This window comes from Microtus oregoni, unplaced genomic scaffold (genome assembly GCF_018167655.1).
Source record: "Microtus oregoni isolate MIOR12 unplaced genomic scaffold, Mior012 000063F_ref0000156, whole genome shotgun sequence".
Classification (NCBI taxonomy): domain Eukaryota; kingdom Metazoa; phylum Chordata; class Mammalia; order Rodentia; family Cricetidae; genus Microtus; species Microtus oregoni.
The window spans coordinates 3662368-3682815 of NW_024543873.1; the positions used below are offsets into that span (position 1 = coordinate 3662368).

Genomic DNA, 20448 nt, shown 5'->3' on the forward strand with positions numbered 1-20448 from the left:
AAGCTTGAAATAAAGATACTTTGTCCTTCTTCAAAATGTGTTTTTAAAGACAGGATTTTATAAACCCCAGACTGGCCTTTGACTCACTATATAGCAAGGTTGACTTTAAATTTGTTTTTCTCTTGCCTTTACCTACTTAAGTAATAAGGTTATAGGTGTGCATGCCCAAGGGCCTTTGTATATCAGGCAAGCCCTCTGTCAACAACTACATCCCCATTCCCTTACTTTGCAATGTTTTGTCCTCAGTAGGAATGAAACAAGACAATACTGGTAAGGTGGCTCAGAGTTTAAGAACACATATTTCTCTTGCAGAAGACCCAATTTCGGTTCCCAGCAAGCACATTGGGTGTAATTCCAGGTTCGGGGCATGTGATACCTCTGACCTCCATGGCACATACCCAGACAGAAATGCACCGTATACATATACATTAAAATAATAAAATAAAATATTTAAAAACAAATACAAAAAGACCATCAGATTTCTTGGTGGTGACGGATCCCTGGCACCCCTGTGGATCTACTTTGCCCCAAAGGCTTTTGCTTCATGTCAGAGTTCTAGGTAATAAATGGATCCAAACCAAACTAACAGTGAGGAGTCACTCAAGGGTGGGCCTGAATTACACACTCAATCCTCACAGCCCTTTAAGGTTTGCAGCAATTTGAAATTGTGACTTTGGAACCTGTCATAATCCTAACATTTCTAGCATATTCGCTTCCTACTAATTCTAGATGCAGCTTTGAGGTAGGAAAAAGGGCCCAGTGAATAAGGTTAGGTAGGGCCCAACTACTTTCCCACTGTGCCTTATTACCTCAAACATTTGTTAATGCCTGGGACTGTGGGCCTGAGGATTGAGGGAGGATTAAAATATAGAACAGTCTTGTCAGAAAATGAAGAGCCTGGTAGACTGAACTGTCTCAAAATGAAAGAGCCAGAATTTGAACTTTCTTACTTCAAAATGTCGCCGTGCCCATTAGTAATAAGGCTATAAGCAGCAATAATTTGATGTCTATCATAAAAATCTAGGATTTAGCACTTTTAGTTACTTTAACTTAACAAAATACCATATTTCATGACTTCAGATTTAGCTGTTACTTAGAATCATCTCTTTTATTGGCTCCTTTGGACAGAATTGTGATTCTGATTATTTTAACATTTTAAGATACTAATACAGCTACATTAGATTCTAATTCAATATGACCACCTAGATACAAGCCTGTTGGATTGGTTTTCTTAAAAAAAAAAGAAAGAAAGAAAAGAAAAGAAAAGAAAAGAAAAAAGTGGGGGTCTGGGAAGATACCTCAGTGAGTTGTGTATTCATGGAGATCAGATGTGTGCCCAGAGACAAAGGGAAGAGGGTGCCAGGGTTTTGCCCTGCCAGTCAGGCTAGAAATATTGGTTTCAGTGAGCTCCAGATTCAGTGACAGACTGTCTCAAAATAAGATGGAAGCTAGGCGTGGTGACACACATCTTTAATTCCAGCACTAAGGAGGCAGAGGCAGGGAAATCTCTCAGAGTTCAAGGCCAGTCTGTTCTGCAGAGCTGGTTCCAGGCCAGCCAGGGCTACATCATGAGACCCTGTCTCAAAAGAAGAAAAGAAAAGAGAGTAGAAGATAGAGAGTGTTAGAAGATACTAGAAGATAGAGAGTGTTAGAAGATACTCAGCATTGACCTCTAGTCAACATGCACACGTGAGTACATATTGCTCGTACACGCTCACACACACGCTTGTGCTCGGTCACACACAAAGGTGAATTCAATCTTCTTTCTGTCTTGGAGACAGAACATTAGTTAGCTTGCCTCTTTGTCCCAAAAGTAGACTTAAAACCCAGTTTCGCTTATTGGTTCCTAAACACATTTTAAATACATCTGAATAATTCTTTCCCAAGCCCTATTCTGAGAAGCAACATATTCCAGTTGGCCTTTTACTTTCTCCCTGTTCAGGACCCCTCCTTTCTCTTTGGTCCATCAGCCAGGATACAGAAAATGTCTCATTTCATTCCCGCTATAGTCCTGTAATGGAACTCTGTATTGTTAGTTTTCAGATTAGCAAACAGAAGCCCAGTTTTGAAGGGTGTGGTCACAGGTAGCACGTGATGTCAGATGCGCAATCTTTCTCCTTGGGTCTGTTCCCTCAGATTCCTATTAGGAGTTTTGTGGTAGTGATTCCTATCGCTAAGTAATCCCCATAAAAACAAAATAAAACTATGTCAAAGATTGGAGACTGACTGAGAGGTGGGCAATCATTGATTCTTTTGTTGTTGTTGTTGTTGTTGTTTTTGGTCCTTTGCATGAAACCACTTCATGTATGCAAGGCTAATACTGTTTTGCTTTGCTTTTGATACAGCGTCTAATGCGACTTAGTTTACCTTCCAATTCCTTATGTAGCTGAGGCTGACTTTGAACTCCTAATATTTTTAAGTATTGGGGTTACAGGCAAACAGCACCACAACCAGGTTTTCATTCTTAATCTTAGCAAAAATCATCAGGAAAATTAGGAGACCTTAGTACCTCTAAAGAGAACAGGGTGAGTCTCCCTCTGTACTTTAATGTTGCTTGAAAAAACACTCGTGACACCTCTGCCTTTTATATTCCACATAAATATTCCAAGCTCCTCAAACATTTTGAAGGCACAATTTTCCATCTTTTTATTCCTCTAAAGTTAGAACAGAAGGCCTGTATGTGTCTGCATACACACATTTTAGAACTGGGTGCTGCTTGCACTTTGGCTTGAAAACCTTTCATGTTATTTTGATTTAATAAATATTTTCATAATCGCCCAAATGGCGCAGTTCATGCTTTTGTCATCAAATAGAAAACTAATGTCCTCCAGGGGGGAAAAATGCAATTCTTCTGGCACCGTGCCAGAAATGGCCCAAAGACGATACTGGAAGCTTGGTTCCTAACATCTGTCCTGATAAGTTAGCAGGTGTTCAATGAAAACTACAGAGCTGCTTTTAATTCCTATTGAACCCGTTGCAAGTGTTCCAAGTTTTATCACTCATAATTAACATAAAGAAATTAATGTCTTAAGAGCCTCAATATTGGAAGCCCTGTGAGTCCTGAGGATATTTAAAGGGAGACACAAGGTAAATAGGATGAAATTCTTAAGCAAGATTACTGATATGACAGGGCTAAAGAGCCTGGGAGTGTGTGAAAGTGCCTCTTTTCTTCCCTTTAATAAGTCCATTACTTGCACTGGGGCATGTTTTAAGGTCCTTTTCATGCTGAATCTAGACTTGAGCATGCTTTGCATTTCAAGCTTTGTCTATCAATCAGTAGAAGCCAAAGGTATTTCTGCTTTCAAATAACAGGAGCGAGGAACAGCTAATCTCTTTTCATTCGGAGTTCCTTCCATTATTTTCCCTGGACAAAGTTTGTGTTGGCTACAAAACAGGCCATTCACAAGATCCAGGAGAAGGAATTTAGGTAAGAATGAAGAGAGATTGTAGGATGTATAAAGACTCCCTCTCCTGAGGCCATTAAGAAATTCCAAATTGGCACGGTTCTGAATAGTGACATTGCATTAGCCTTGCTAATTTCAGTAACTCAAGCTGATAGTCTCTCTTCACCGGGCTTTTGGTTGAAAGCAGCCCATCACTACAGTACCATCCCGTCCCCGGTGTGTTCCTCTGCTGAGGTGAGCTGGCATCTTAAAGCATGTGATCGAGGGGGGACTGTAACTGGCAGAAGGACCCCTCAGTCGGAAGCTCCTCGGCAAGCACTTCATGCCTTGCTTTCCTCAGCAAAGGCAGCCAGTCTTCACTTTTCTTTCGCTAAGCGGGAATGAGACCGCATTGACCCCTTTGATGATTTCTGTCTGGCTGCTTAATTGTGTTCCTTTCAATAACTGGGAAAAGCAAAGAAACCCTTCCTAGGTTGCCTTTTCATTTTATCTTTAATTAACAGATAATGAATATGTTTATAGGCTACAATGTGATGTTTTCCTGTATGTTTATAATGTGGAGTGACTGGATTTTTTTTTTTAGTAATAGGATATTTGCTCTTCATTTTATAAGATGTACAAAGAAACTGACAGCCAATGGGATTAAAAAAAACAAACAATTCAGGGGAAAGGAAACTTCTTTTTTAAAGGAGTTCACATTTAAAACACATTCTCCTAAATCTTTCACTTAACCGGCCTCTCGCATCATGCTGGCAAAATGTACTAAGAGAAATACTCAGAGTGTCTCAAGCTATGGGGGGGGGGGATGGCCGAGGGTTTAAAAGGGTTTAGGGTTTCATCTGAAGAACAGCTGCACCCTTCTGGGCTTGTAGTCTGATATACCAAAAACCAACAAGCCAGGCAGACCTTGGAAGAGGCCCCAGGCACAGTGATAGCAAGAGCCTTGGAGGACAAGGCCCAGAGGCAACGGAGGCCTTCTGCACAGTCGGCCCAAGGTTTTTGACTTTGCTTTCTTCTTAGTCAGTCAGTGACTACAGCAAAGTGTGAGAGCTTCTCCTGAATGCTTCAGCTCGTTAAACAATAAAGATTGAAAAACAGGTAAATAGCAAAAGAGGGGAAAGGAGCATATGAAAGCATGAGATCTTATGTTCCAGAATGTTCCTCAAGAAATATTTATAGTTAGCCCATATAAGCAGCATCTTGCTGAGTGAGCGGTGAACAGTTGTTAATCCCAACACTGGGGAAGTTGAGGCAGGAGGATCATATCCAGAGACCCTATCTCAAAGCACTGGTGCCAAAATAAAGGAACCATATGCCTGTTCAGGTTTACACATATTTCCAGCTCTTATGTCATTGTCCTTTGGGAAGTAAGACAATTTACTTACAAGCAGAGCAGTATGGACCGTTGCTCAGGTTTCGCCGGGTTTTTCTTCTTAGACCGTCTACAAACTCTGCTCTTGCTCAGGCTCCCAGGGCTCTCTGCGCATGCCTTTCTTGTGGCACTTAGCACACTCGAATTTAGAGGACAAGTTATTTGGGAACTCCAGTCATCTACCTCACAAGATAGAGAATTCCAGAAGGCCAAGCCTGAGTTTTCTTCTGCTGTAGCACCTGGCACAATGCCCAGCTAATGACAAGGGCCTGGCTCCTGCTCACCACTGTCTCACCTCACACCTGCTCAAGGACAGCCTGGGCTACATATCCAGGGACCCTGGCTCAAGGCGCTAGTGCCAAAAATGAATCATACACATCGTTGCCTCTTGCTGGGTTGAGAGCTCCTTGAGGGTAGACGCCATAGCTTACCAGTGTCCTCAGGGCCTGGTTGTCCGGTTCCTAGTACATCAAGAAACGTTCTTACCACTCAAGAAATGTTTAACAAATTAATTAAAACATGTTTATCAAACACTCGCCTGTTCATCTATGGCTGCTACACCCCCATCCACTTCAAGAGATGGCTAATGTTCACACGCGTAAACACGTGTGTATGTGGACTCGGGTACTGTAGCAGAAATCACACCGTCACATCTATACGCCATACATGTTTGCCACGATTCTCCCTGAACAAAACGACATGGCCAGGGTTGGAAACGGTTTTAGGGAACAAAGCTATGAGAGGAAAGAGAAAAGGCCATGAGGTAAAGAAGGCAGACTAAGAAAGAGTGACAGGTGAAGCCCACCTGTCTGAGGGCTCAGAACCCTCTACGCTACCTGCCTGACTGGGCATGAGAAAGAGGAAACCAAAAAAAAAAAGCAAAATAAAAAGGAGGCCATTTCACCTTGGTCTTAGCCTTAATAGTAAGGAAAAAAGACTTGAGGATTACTTATCTTGTTGTTAGTCAGGGGAGGGGGGGGCGCTTCAGATTTCTCCCCGGGGTGACCTACACTGTAATCTGTCTCTCTAGCCCTCTGTCAAGACTTCTTGCATTTGTGAGGAAGTTATAGTGAGGACAGAGGCTCGATTTCCTTCCTCTAATCTCTTGTGGAGAAACGCAAACGACAACTAGAAATTGTTAGCCAACTGGAATTCTACGTGGCATAAAGAGAAGCGATTGGGACAAATCAATTGAAGAGAACAATCTTTATTTAAGGGGCCTGCATCTTTAATCACGGTAATCCCTTTGGTAAATTGCTTTTCCTGGTGGCATTGCATACTTAATTACAGCGTGCTCATTTTGATTTTCCCCTTACATGTTGTTTGCTATTTGTGCAGTTGTGGGTTTTCAGGCTGAGCAACAAACTAAGTACCAGCATTAAACCCTCATCACCAAAACTCCCTGAAGGTCTCTGGATCACAATGTCGCCACTTTTGGAAGTAAATCAAAGGTCACCAGACAAATATATTTTCTTTCTTTCCTTTGTTTTGGGGGAGCGGGTGGTATTTTGAGACAGGGTTTCTCTGTGTAACCGCCCTAACTGTCCTGAAACTCGCTTTGTAAACCAGAATGGCCTCGAACTCACAGAAATCTGCCTGCCTCTGTCTCCCCTAAGTGCTGGGATTAAAGGCACACACCACCACTGCCCAGCAAATATATTTCTTTATAGCACTTCCTCATTTTCTACCTTGTTAATGCTTTGAATCATCTTCGCTACAAAGTATTTCTAACATCTTAAAATTGAGAAGATAAAAGAGATATTGGACATGGGTCCAAGCAATAGCCATGAAGGTAGTTTACACACTGAGATTTGATCCACCAACAATTTATATAGCTAGAGTCATGCTAGTGTGCTAATGAAAGCATTCTGTTGTCTAGCCATATTCAGTAATAGGTGATTGTGACTCCCTGTTTATCTTCCACAGCAATTCTGCACAACCAGATTCATTTTGTATCTTGAAATTGCAGCTTTTAAATGAATGATTAAGAGGTGTCTTTGTTTATTTGGTTTGGTTTGGTTTGGTTTGGTTCGTTGAGAGGGAGGAAAGTCTTACTGTATTACCCAGGCTAGTATCAAAGTTACAACCTTCATTCATGTCTGAGCCTGCCACGTAACAGAAAATACAGTGATGTACACCGCTATGTCTGACTCTGGTATTTAAAAATATCTATTGAATTATGGTACTTATTATAAGATGATTTTTGTCCCAATTCCTTAACATTTTAATATTACCATGATATCATATTCTATAATTGTCTTTTTTAGAAAGACATTAACTCCTCTTCTCGCATAATTCTATTTTCCAACCAGTCTGTCCTGCCTTCTGCTCTGTTGTCCTGCAACTTGACCATATTTGGCTGTCATTCCTACATGCCATGGTAAAACAGATCTCACAGACATACATCACATGCCAAAGGCGTATATCAAAGCATAGTAACGGAAGCTGCTTTTATATAGGAGAAGTCAGAAAGAACCTAAACGCCTAGCCATGGGAAATAGCTCGTTATTATGTTCTCTCTATGGAATTCCTTGCAATGGTTCAAAAGAATGAGGTCATTCTACAAATATTAACACACAGATTTACAAGATGGTAGAATCTGAGTCCATGGATGCATATAAAACACACTCACCAGTAATCATCACTGGGAAGTTGTCAGAGGAAATGGTGAGATGGAGTGTGTGTGTATGTGCGCATGTGCATGTGTGTCTAGACTGTGTATAGTTGGTATTGTTTGAATCTTTAATTTCAAGAATGTACTCATGGGGGGCTGGAGAGATGGCTCAGAGGTTAAGAGCATTGCCTGCTCTTCCAAAGGTCCTGAGTTCAATTCCCAGCAACCACGTGGTGGCTCACAACCATCTGTAATGGGGTCTGGTGCCCTCTTATGGCCTGCAGGCATACACAGAGACAGAATATTGTATACATAATAAATAAATAAAAAATATTTTATAAAAAAAAAGAATGTACTCATGGAAATCCCATGTGGAGGTTTTTTGAAAAAATAAAAGAGAGGCTTAGAAGCTGGCTCAGTGGGGAATGTGCATATTGCCCAAGCATGAAGACCCATGTCCCGAGAACCCACGTGAAACCAGACTGGGTAGCGTGGATCTGCATCTCAGTGTTACTCTGCAGAGATGGGAGGTGGAGACAGGAGACTCCCTGGAATCTGGCTGGGACCAGCTAGATAGTCTAGATAGTCTTTCTAGACATACATCCTAAAGGATCAATCGCCCACCACAGGTATTTGTACATGTTGGGTAGCTGGGTAGGTAGCAATCCAGTGCTTTGGAGAGAGATAAAATGTGCTGCTACAATAGCCCAGAAGCAAACAATGGCAATCAAAAGGAAAAGGATTCTTCAAATATCGAGCGAAGAAACAGTACTTAGAGGAAGAGGGGATTAATTCAGTGGGGAAGATGAAGCAGAGACTGGAAGGTTTCTGACTTGGGCTACCTGGTGATGACTGAGGGGGGGGGGAAGGAGGAGAAGAGGAGGACAGCAGTAAGGCAGGGAAATACCTCATTCCACTTGAGATATGCTAAGTCTGACTGCCTGCCAGACATGCAGCTGGGAACAGCCAGTGATCTTAAAAATGTCCAGAAAGATGTCTGAGATAAACTCAGATGTGGAAGTCCTCTGTTAGAGATAACTGGGGGAGGCGGGGGGAGCACCAGTGAACATATGGAGGAAGATGTGCGGAGTGGCAACAGTGAAGGGTGGAGGAAGGGAAGACCCATCTTTAAGAACAATGTGTATGTGTGTGTGGGGGGGGTAAGTCCTGCAGGGGAATCAGAATGATCGGACTGGTAGGAGAGGAGAAGGACAGCAGCAGTGTCAGGAAGCAGGGCCCATGCCAAGTTTCAAAACAGGCAATGGCCAACAGTATTGAATGCTGCAAAGGGCTCAAGATGAAAAATTCAAGAGACGCCATCGAAGGATTAACTGTGACTGGTATGAGGGATTTACTGGGCAGATGAAGGTGTTCTACAGTCGCACTCCGTGACAGTGGCACACCTCAGTAAGTTCACTAAAACCCTCTGAACACTTGAAATTGACTCGAAATGGGTGGATTTCATGATGGGAAACGTTTACCTTGAGATTATTAATAATATAAACTGAAAGAGAAAGAATACGTTGAACTTTACTTTGAGAAAAGCCATGTTTCCAAGGGGCAATTTTCTTCTTAGTGTGGGGAAAGCGCCGTAAAAAAAAAGCCATAGGGGCCTATGAGGTTCCTGGTGCCATGCTTTGATTGCTCTCCCGTTCCTATAGCAATACCAAGTTTGTGTGTTGATTTGGTTTTCCCCAAGCCATGAATATTAGCATCCTATGTCCCATCCTCTTATGGATAGTTACGGGTTGACTGCATGTATTTCTACTTATTTTTGACACATAGTCCTGAATTCTAGAAAAGCAGCTACAAAGACACAGCTTTTACCTGGTTTTGTTATTGATGACTGAATTTTTGAGATTATAAATACATTATTTTGCCCCTTTTCCTATCCTCTCTCCATGGCCTCCCATACATCCTTTCTTGCTTTTTTGCAAATTCATGGCCTCTGGGGTTTTTTTTTTGTGTTTTAATGGAGACTCTTTATTGGCCATGCAATAACTGAAATTGTCTCTCAAGTGACCATCACTCATACCTTTCCCAGCCGCATTTTGCTCTCGCTGACTTTGTTTTGAAGCCCACAGAGCTATTTGTGTGCAGACCATCTGGCTTTCTTGCCTCAGTTTACCTGCCTCTCCATTGGGTCCTTCCAGCTTAGGTTCTAAGCATGGTCCTCGGAGGACTTTGCTCCAGCTAACGCCTCTTCTCTGCTTCCCATGTCCTGAGGGGTCGCTACCCTTGAGCCGTTGCACTGAGCAAGGTGTCTACCACCTGGGAATCACAAATTGTTCTTCTGGGAGATTCATCGTAAACAAGGCTTGAGTAGATTGTTCTATCGCCTCTTGTGCGTCTCAGTGCTCAAAGGGGGTGAGGGGAGACAGAGGATGACTGCAGTTTCTTAAAAAGCCACACCTGGGTGTGACAGTTCTCACTTACAGCCTCAGCAGTCAGAGGAGCGAGGCAGGTGAATCAGAGCCAGCTCGGAGCTGGCCCTGCACTATACTGTCTCAAAACCAAAACATTCTCAAAATAAAAATCGATCCAATGATTCCGACCTTGCCTTTGCCTAAGGATATGGAAAAGAACGCTGTGGAAACAGGAGAGAAATATTTGGTCGAGAAAGCTATGATTAGACCAGTGAGAAAAAAAATAATTGGATACAGGAAAGTTACTTTAGACAGCAATGGAAAAAGAAAAAGAAGTGAACTGAGAAACGGAACAGTGGGATGGGGATGAAAACACAGAACTTCCAGGTTAAGGTATTGTATGCATGCTTGTGCCAGCCTGCCATTGTATTTTACTGGCACTCATTCCGTGGACCTCTGCAGTGAGAAAGGGGTGCTGGCAGGTGTTACCGAGAGGATTGAAGTCCTGTGGCTTTGTCTGATCACAGCTAGGCGGTGGACTTCATTAGCAAGGCTATACTTTGATGTTCCAGAGACAGGCATTGAGACTTCAATCACATCAGCTCCTACTCTTGGGAATCAGTGGTGAGGGAAAGGATGGGGTATGGCCTATGGGTGCGGAGATCATGAGGCAGGGACAGAGGCCAAAGGTATGGGGACACAGTCATCAAGGTCACAAGTAAGCAATGAGTGGAACCCCTCGCTAGAAAACCTGCTTCCTGCTCTGCCTGTCATGCACAATGTTGGCATGTGTCAGCTGCTTGCATAGCAAGGCATCAAGTTCCAGGCAACAAAAGCAAGTACGAAAATAATCTTTGTGGATTCCATCTACACTGAGTACAGTAAAGTGTTGCTGTGCATCTTGAAAACGGGATACTGCTTAGCAGTGCCAAGGAATTGAAAGGCCCGGCTTTGAACCTTGCCTTTGCTTCCTGAGCTCCCCACCGTTGAACCTGCATTTGTGTTGTCTTCTGCATGGGTCAGTGGTAACTCCCCTGATGAAATCAGAAGTATCGGTCCCCTGAGGATGGACATCTTGCAAGGAGATTGCCCCTCATCTCAAACTCTCTATAGGCTGGGACTAGGTGTCCATTTGGGCATCCGCTCATTCAGGCAACAAGCATGTGCATGAGTTCTGTCTTAACCAAGTCCTGCGTGGGAGCTATGGAGCACAGTAAAAATTATTTCTTACTTCCCCAAAGTCAGTCTAGTTGAGGAGGAGACCCTGGGAATGACTAACTCTGTTATGATGCAAATTGAAGTTTGTGCTATACTGGAAATGCAAAGCTATTGAAATGGGCCAAGGCGAGAGGAGTAGGCTTCCTGAAAGATGTGCTGTGTATACGTTGAAACTTGGAAGATATATTTGTGGGTAGAAGAGATGGAGTGGAAAAAAAAATAAAACATCGAGAGCCGGGGAGGGAGGAGGAGCAAGAGAACATACAGACATCATCCTGGTCTAAGGAAAGAGCTTGAAAAAAACCTCAAGTCCTTGGCATTTTCAACACTGCTAGGACTACCGTATATGATGCCTGGAAAAATACACAAGCAGTTTTCTAGTGAGGAAGCAGGGAAGCATGAGGCAGAGCCGCTGCTAAGGACCGAGGACTCTCGCCCATATGCAGTAGTGAGCCATCAAAGAGCAGTGAGGCAGGAGAATATACTCCCACATGTGCTTTTAGGAATCGAATGATGTCTGATTTTTAGCTGCCACAAAATAGAACATTCTTTCCTGGACACCCCCCCCCCCAAAAAAAAACCCCACGGGGCTTTGGAGAGAAGCAGGTACAGTATAGAACTGGGTTGTTGAGGACTAGGTCAGTGGCCTGGACTGAAACAGAGGAGAAAGGACCAGCATCCAGACAGAGGGGACAGAGATCCCTGTGTGAGAATGAGCGCTCTCTGGCCATCCAGATCCACAGGATTTGCCGTGGGGGCAATGTGCCCTTGAGTGTAGGTGCCCATAGGGGCCATAGGAGTCAAATCCCTCTTGAGCTAGAGTTACAAGTGGTTGTGAGCCACCTTATATAGGTGCTGGGAATCCAACTCCCGTTCACTGGAAGAGCAACATGTGCTCTTATCCACTGAGCCATCTCTCTAGCCTTATTGTTATACGTGGTGAACATACAGACAAGCAGGCACACACACGCACATAGTCATAAAATAAAAATCAATAAAACCCTTGCTGACAGTCTCCTGAGACAGTGATAGCAATAGCAGCAGTGGTGATACAGGAACGATGAATCTGAAAAGCCTCCCTTTGCTGTCCCTCAGCCTCGCCATTTCCTTTGAGACTAAGGGAAGTTTTCCTGTGCAGAAAAAGACTATGATGAGCTGATTCTTCTAGCGCTTTAGGCCACCTCCAGAAAAGAACATGCACTGACCCGAGTGTAGTACCACTCCTGAAGATGGCGGTGCTAGTAATTCAGAGCCTACTGGGGGACGGCTAGCACCCACTCTTACACCCCAAGTTTCCAGGACAGACCTATTCTCATTTTAGGACTATGAGATGACTCATGACACACCCAAGTAAGTACAATAGTGGCCCAGGTTATGATTAAGATTACTTAATCAGACCATTTGCTATTTTCTAAAAGATGAAGTGATTTCTTCATTGATTCTTAACTGCCAAACAACCGTATAGCACAGTTAGTCTTTCAGACCTCTGGGAACAATTTTATATTGGAAAACTAAGCAGCCTGAGCCATAGCTGAGGGCCAATGGCCTTCTTTCCTGACAAGGAAGTCACCATAGAAGAGCATGTATTGAGTCACCAATTGGAAATTGAGGGTCAGAATGTCACATATGGTAGCAGGTGATCCGAGTTGCCCAACAATTCTTCGAAGACCTTTCCACTCTATGTGCATAAAAACGCGCCATCAAGTCTCTGACCCTGAGCATATGGAACCCAGTGTGAAGGGCTAGCCCAGTCAGAAATGTCTTATGAAGTTTTCACTGAGTTTGCACTGTACTCTTACTCGATCATACAGACTCACATGCTTTTTAAAATATTTTTTAGATTTATTAATGTATTTAGTGTGTGTGTGTGTGTGTGTGTGTGTGTGTGTGCGTGTGTGCATGTGTGTATGTGTGTGTGTGCCTCGATGTGTGTAGGTGCACAGTGTTCATACAGAAGCCCAAAGAGGCCTTAAGAGGGCATCAGCGTCACCCTGGAACTAGAGTTAGAGAGTGGTATAAGCGGCCATGTGTGTGCTGGTTACCAAACCCAGGTCCTCTGAAATAGCAACAAGCACTCCTAACCACTGAGCCATCTCTGCAGCCCCAGCCTTGAATGCTTTTCCATAAAGCAGTGTACTTTTGCTTTACTGCATCCCTGGGAAGTATGCCATGGTTTCTATGCCCATAGTCCAGTGCAGTGTAACCTACAGATATTCTTTCCCAGCTTGGAAAACGGGCCCATTATGAGACAGATTGTTCTTCCTGAATGGGGACCATCGACTGTGTTCTTTCAACACTATTCTTTTAATAGAAATAATCCTTAGTTGTAACTGAGGATGTTGCAGGCTGGAATTAGAAAAAAAAATGAAGTGGTGATTTGACTGCCTAGCCCTGTTCCTGGATTTTACTATCGGTTATCAAGCGGGCAAAATAAAGAACTCATTTATTTGTCAATAAGACATACTGTAAAATGTGTCTATTCTCGAAGGGGTCCCATTAGAAGAATTAAAACCCTAAGGCTAGAAGTATGCCTGTGTGCTCACATCTGAACTATGAAAAAGAAAACGCAGACCTCCAGAGAGCATGACTTCGCTTGCTTCGGCTTTCAAGTCCAAGTACTCATAAAGGAGGTGGGGTTACTGTGGCAGGAAGGGGGCTTTTGTTGTGGTTCCGAAGACAAGGCAACCAAGATCTGTTTGGGAATCAGAAACCAATGGCAGAGCCCCAGGATGTCCATGTGAATGGGCAGCAAATTGAGCAGTGTTGCAATGAGTGCCGTTTCCTTGGAGATTGCCCCCAGTTTTATCCTCTGGGGTATGCCAGGCAATGTCCTGAGGTTTCACATATTCAAGTCTTAACTGTACGCAGTAAATGGAAAACACGGGGATGGATGGTAGTGTTGTTCTGTTGCTATATTAGGGCCAGATTGAAGCCATCTGCTGGAACAGGCTTGGCAAGGAAGAAACCCCCATGCTTGGCTTAGCAGTAGCATCCTCTTCCCTGCCATTTTTAATTTTAAGACAGCCTCTTCCGCCAAGGATCACCTTGAACTTCTGATCTTCCTGCTTCCGCCTCCCCAGTGCTGATATGACCGGCATTATTGGCCACTGTGCCCAGTTTATACAGTGCTGAAGATTGAACCCAAGGCCTTGGACATTTGAGGCGAGCACTGTGACAATGGAGCATTGTACAACTTAGCTGTAGCCTCCCCCCATGCTGTTTTGAGGGCAATCAGAGTGGCCGTACACCGTAAAAAAGAAAGCGAAGCTCCTATAGCAACTTCTCGATACCCGTTTACTCAGAGGATGAGCTTGTTGTGATATACTCAGGCCCTCAGAGGCTACAAAAAAGACCCAAGATGATCTCACTGGCTGCCGAATCCTCCTCCTTCGTGGCCTGCGCAGGCCGGCTTGGAGGACCCTCCCTCAGATCTGGCAACTTTTCTCCCAAAGCCTTATGGGCAGTGGCTCTGGTGAGGGTTAGAACCACCACCATGGGTTAGAAAAAAACCAAGGAAGTGCACCATGGATTTGTTTATTGCCAGGGTCTCTCACCCAAGATAGGAAGTCAAGAAACAAGAGAATTCAGTAGCCGATGACTGCTAGAGAAATATCCCAAGGGAAAGTACTGATTGGCCATGCAGCATGGGGAGGATCTGTTGGAAAAGACCACCTTGGCTATTGTGAGGAAAGGGAGGGCTACAGCCTGCAGCAGACTATGCCCCTTTTCCCGGTCCCAAGAGTCTTAGAGTGAAATAAAACTCAAAGGAAATGTGGGGGTCATCAGTTCAGCACCCTGATTTGCCAGATGGGCAACTGAAGCGCAGAAGGAAATGACTTGTCAGAGGTGAAGGAGGAAGGCTGGGACCAAGCCAGGCCTTGAATCTCCAGTTCCAGTCCCCTGGGAATGCTAAAGACTCCTTGGGGATCCCAGGAGGAGATTTTTTTAATAACCGGGAATGGAGGGCTCTCCTCTTAGAGCTTTGCCCAGTGCAGAGGAGCTTTCCAACACAAACAACAGGCTGCCCCTAATGACTGACTGTTGTTTTAAATGGATCACCTAATCTACAGCACAAAGGCCATGAAGGCGAAATGAGAGTCAGAGCTGATGTGTAATTAGTACAGATAGTTGGGTCTACCCCCTGGGCATAGTTAAACTGATTACAAATAGAAACAGACTTTTTGCCGTAGCTTGGGGAAAAAAAAAATCTCCTCGCTGGCTCAAAAGGTTCTCACAGAAGAATCCCTCCAAGATAGAAGCAATTTATGTCCCTTTCAAAATACACACATAACAGTAACATGATGATAATGTAGTCTGGAAATCATTAAAAAATATGAGTGATTTCAAATAAAATCATTTGTGGTGTTATATATCTAGTTAATAGCAAAAAACGACTTATTTAATTTGGTATAGATTTAGCTTCTTTTTAGTTTTTTTTCCCTGTATGTGCTACTCACAGATCCCCAGCTTCTGTTCCCACAGGCTTTTTGCTTCTTCAGGACAAGATGTCTGCGTCTATCTGGCTTAGGGCTGTGCTTCACACTGATAAAACCAGGTCAGATTGTGCAGCGTCCTTTCTTAGAAACCCTCAGGCCGTCTCCCCTGTTGCCTTCACAACGCTTTTAACATTCCTAGCCCGCATATTTTGGCCCCAATTTGTCCTTCTTGCCTTACAGTTCTCCACTGCTACATCCCCTTATACCATAGCAGCCCCTTGCTCCTATTGAAAATCCACTGCCTCAGTTCTTGGTCATTTTTCTTAAAGTGACCCATCTAGAAAAACCACTTCAGTGAGCCCTACTGGAGTCGTCATCGTGCTTCTTGATGTAGAAAGCCAAACTGGCTTAAGTAATCATCCCAGATACTTGTGTTTGAGGCTTTTATCTGTCCCCTTGGTAATTTGCCAATGCCTTTGTATGAGCCCTGTTTCCAGAGTGATGTCTACTAGGTTTGTCTACTTAGATGTCTTGGTTTGGGCTTCCTTGAAGGAGTAGCTAAATCTTTTCTCAGACTTCTGCTTACTCCTTGGGACATCACGCATAGCCTAGCCTTGTTGGCTGGATGAAACTGGATTCTATTTTCTCCATCTAGAAATGTCCCTATTTATCTTTAACCAAAATCCTATTTTCCCTGTCTCCCACAATACTCTCTCATTGTTCTTGGCTCCCTCCTTAGCGCTAATCCTCATTGTGTTGGCCCTGGCCTAGAGTGTGGCTTTGCTAGGCTTCTGGACAGTAACTCAACAGGCAGGGGACTGAGGGACTGAGTGATAGACTTCTGAATGGAGAGCCTCAGGCAGTCGCTAGCCATAACTTAGATAAGAAGATTCTGAGAGGCCATTTGGTGGCCTAGATTTGTGCCTGGGATCTAATCGCCTTAACTGTCATTAATCATTTCTTGGGAAACAAAACTGATAATCTCCATGTCAGATCCCCAAATCAAGAAATCTGCACTATGCTACAAAGCGTACCAAGGTTTCTTAATCAAGTATGTGTGAACTTGAGGTAGAAACAATGTTTTTTTTCCCATGCTTTAGAAGTTCCCTTTTATAATATACATTCAGTAATTGAGGTTTGGGTTTTTGTAATGGGAATCTAGTACTACTCAGCCCTGTAGCGTGTCCGTTATGCAGAATTGTTCAAGAAGCAGTATGATGCGTCTGGAGAGATGGCTCAGCAGTTAAGAGAGCACTGACTGCTCTTCTGGAGGAGTGGGGTTCAGTTCCCAGCCCCCACATGACATCTAACAACTGTCAGAAACTCCAAGATCTGACACCCTCACACCATGCATGCATGCAGGCAAAACACCAATGCACATAAAATGAAAATAGATAAATTATTTTTTAAAACCGGGAGGCAGAGGCAGGTGAATTCTCTGTGAGTCTGAGGCCAACCTGGTCTACAAAGCAAGTTGTAGGACAGCCAAGGCTATTACAAAAAGAAGTCCTCCCCCCCAGCTCTCTCCCTCTCTCCCTGCCTCTCTCTCTCCCTCTCCATCACACACACACACACACACACACACACACACACACACACACAAAACCTTTTAAAGAAGCAGCACTATGGCTTCATAAGAGGTTCCTAGTCAGAGCCTGGATTCAGATACTAAAGCTATTGGTTACCAACTGAGGAAATATAGGCCAAAAGCACTACTCTGAACTTGAGTTTCCTCGCTTGTAAAATGGGAGTTTCAATACCTACTTTATAAGGTTGTGGGGAAAGTTAAAGTCAATGAGATAGTATGTGTAAATAATATAGCACATTGTTTGGTAAGCATGGGCATTCGGTAATTTAAATAGAGGTCATTGTTACCATTTCCAAGTATAAGATCCAAGGAAAATGATTAGCAGGCTGAGAACATGCTTGCTGCCTAAGATTGAGTTCCATCCTCAGAACCCAAATGAACAAAAGAAGCTACTCCTGAGAGTTGCTTGCTGACTTCCCCCTATGCGTCTCCACTCACACACGTCACACGCACTAACTAAAAAATAAGTGTAAAGTAAAACTTGCATGAAAGGGACTCAAAACTACTGGATTGGGCCGAAGTGCCGCACCTGCTGTAGCGGCTCCAACCATCAAGACTGTTTAGTGTTAGCGGATTATTTGAAGAGCTAAACTAATAGAGGAGGAGCAAAGTGGGAACATTAATAGATATTGTTTCATCTTAATGTTGGGCAAGAGCATCATCCAGAGAAGAATGTGAAAGCAATGCTAAGAGCCCTCTCATTCGGGTCAACCCTAAAAATACCCCTCTCGCTTAAGTGGAGAAACTGCCTTGGGACTCCAGGCTTGGCTTTCAAGAGATCAGTCATATGCGCTCTCTGCTTCAGTGAAAGGCGATCATGACCTAAGCCTGTGCTAGCCTTGCCAAGTGACAGCTGACTCCAGCCACCTTGTGCACCCACATGGTTCACCTTTCAGAAAAAGAGGTCTGGTCTTCAAGTAGGGTGTTGCTCTTTGACCTCCCCCCCCCTTTATTTTCTCTGTATGGATGTACTGAGGGGGATCTGGATGACAGCCTGCTAAATCACTTTCCCTGAGTGACAGAGTTCCCCCCAAAAAACAAGATTGGAATTACCATCAGCACTCAGGCAAAAGAAACTTGTTTCAGTTTTCCAGGAGTTGGGTAGAATCAAATTTATACATATTTAAAGCTAGGTCATCATCTTCTTCAGATGCAATGGAAGAGAACTATAATAAATTACAAGATCAAAACTACTTTGTTTTGGTTAATATAAGCAGATGGTTCGATATAGTACATATCATTCAAATTAATAGGAAAAATATCAATAGCTATCACACTAAAAGACAGCAAATATAAACTATTATTACCCATCGAGAAATATAATTAGTAAGCCAAAGCACAGAAAAACTTGATCTACACTGATGAGCAAATATATGCAAATTAAAGAAACCTTGAGGTAAAATGTCTTGTTTCTTCAGATTAGACACATCAAAACTGGCTCTCCCATCATACCTGGTATACATTGCAATAGCCTTTTCGGAAAGTGGGGTCACAGCCTGTGAAATCAGAGCCACTGGCTTTGATCTCCTTGATTTTGCTTCCTGTACTAACCCATGCCTGCCCCAGAGCTACCCTGGTCTTGGACCCAGTTCTGCGTATATTTGGGACGAGTTGAGTCCACACACTTGCTTCCTGGGACTTACTGAGGTTTTTCATGGCCTGTAATCGGAGCTCTTCCTTCCTCTCCTTGCCTTCATTCAGTAGAATCCCAGCCATTTCCTCTGAGCCTGTTGGTATGCCTCTCAGTGCCCCAAAGGGATCTTTGTGGCCCCTGGCTATGGGACAGTTGGCTGGTGGGTGAGTCGCTCCCATCACCTTCAGAAAATACTGAAATAGAAATATTAGCCACAGAGTCAAGGAAAACGAGGGAGTGGACTGGATCTGAAGACGCTAACGTGCAAGAAACCTTGGGCTGGTGATCTTGAACTTCACATAGAAACCTCTGTCTGTTTAGCTTTGCCTCATAGAGGACATTTAGGCCAAATGAAAGACATCCTGTTTCTTTCCAGAATCATGTACCTGTCTTATACATAACAGGCAAAAAATGGGAAACTCGTCTCCATTAGCATCTCCTAAACCTTAATTCACTTGGCAACAAATTATATCTGATGTTTTCAGGCACGTCCAGCCAGAAGCCTCATACACCTGAAGATCAATGCAGCCCGACACAAAATCATAAATTTATATTAAAGCATTCGGAGAGTTTGGGGTGGCTTTTTTTTGGAAGGGGGTAACTTGATTGAGGGTCTCAAGTGTGAACTTTGTAGGTGACAGTATTGTGTCACAGCATCCAAAGGTTGGATGGACATGCTTGCTCAATGCATGTGACTTTTCGGTGAGGTTTTATTGCTTTTATGGGAGAGGAAACTATAAAAGAGGAAATATTAGGGAAAATAAAACAACTTTCAACAGCAATTTACCCTGTCCTTCAACACTAACTCACCAAATTTCCTGGGCTAAGAGCATCAGTAGGCTATATGGAGCTAAGGGAAAGAACATTACATCCCCAGCCTCTCCCCACTCCCTTCGCTAACACACAAGGACAGAGATGTTCACCCACACAGCACATGTTGATGTAAGTTCTGATGAAAATGACCTTCAATTCAACAGTACAGATCAGCCTGGGGGATGTTGCAAAGGGCCAGCGAACACCCTGCTGTGTTGGTGGAGCCAAAGCCAAGGGGGAAGGGCTGACTGTCTCATGCCCCTCTGCAGCACTCTCTGCAGATGTCCTTCTGGCATCTCCTTGCAGGCCACACCCTCCAAACAGCACCTTCTCCTTCCTGCCTCTGGAAGCTCTCCCTTCCCAAACCAAAGAAAAATCCTGGCGGGGAGGAGGGTGGCTGGGAATGATGTAGACCTGGTGGCGTTTGTAATCCTGCAATTCAAATTCTCCTTGTCTTTTGACAGAGCTGGCGTATGATCTGGATGTGGACGATACTCCAGGGAACAAGGACCATGTAGATCAGAAGGACAACGAGATTATCACCTCTCACAGCGTGGGGAATATGCTGTCCCCACTGAAAATTCTGATCAGTGTGGCCGTTTACGCGGCATCGTTTTTTTTCCTGGTGCACTGACTTGCCAGTTGCCCAGTGCCTGTGCTGCCCTGCAGCAGCACCCTGTGGTCCTCCTATATAAAGGGAGCCACCTTCTTTTTTTTTCTTTTTTTTTGTCTTCTGTGCCTCCTCCCGCCATTAAGTAGGAGATTGACCATGTGTTATGTTTTCGAAAATCAAATGGCATCTTTATGAGGAAGGTAAATTTTAGTGGTAGGATAGATTGTCTCTTTGAAAAGAAAAAAAAACCTTCAAGTTGTGCCAAATTATTTTCTTACATTTGACTGCTAGAACATGGTTGTCATGTTTCCCTCTTCTCTCTTTCTCTGCATGGATTTCTTTGAAAAAAAAAATAAACGTTCAAATAAAATGGCATTGGGTCCTTTTTATA

At 43.7% G+C, this 20448-nt stretch overlaps 1 protein-coding gene across 1 annotated transcript in view; it reads left to right on the forward strand.

The window, feature by feature from the left end:
• Nucleotides 1–20078, forward strand: part of LOC121439824 (glypican-3-like) — a 41783-nt gene extending 21705 nt beyond the window's left edge. Inside the window, exon 2 of the mRNA XM_041640442.1 lies at nt 19909–20078. Within this exon, the coding sequence (XP_041496376.1) occupies nt 19909–20078 (170 nt within the window). The remainder of the gene's footprint in view (nt 1–19908) is intronic.
• The last annotated feature ends 370 nt before the right edge of the window (nt 20079–20448 follow it).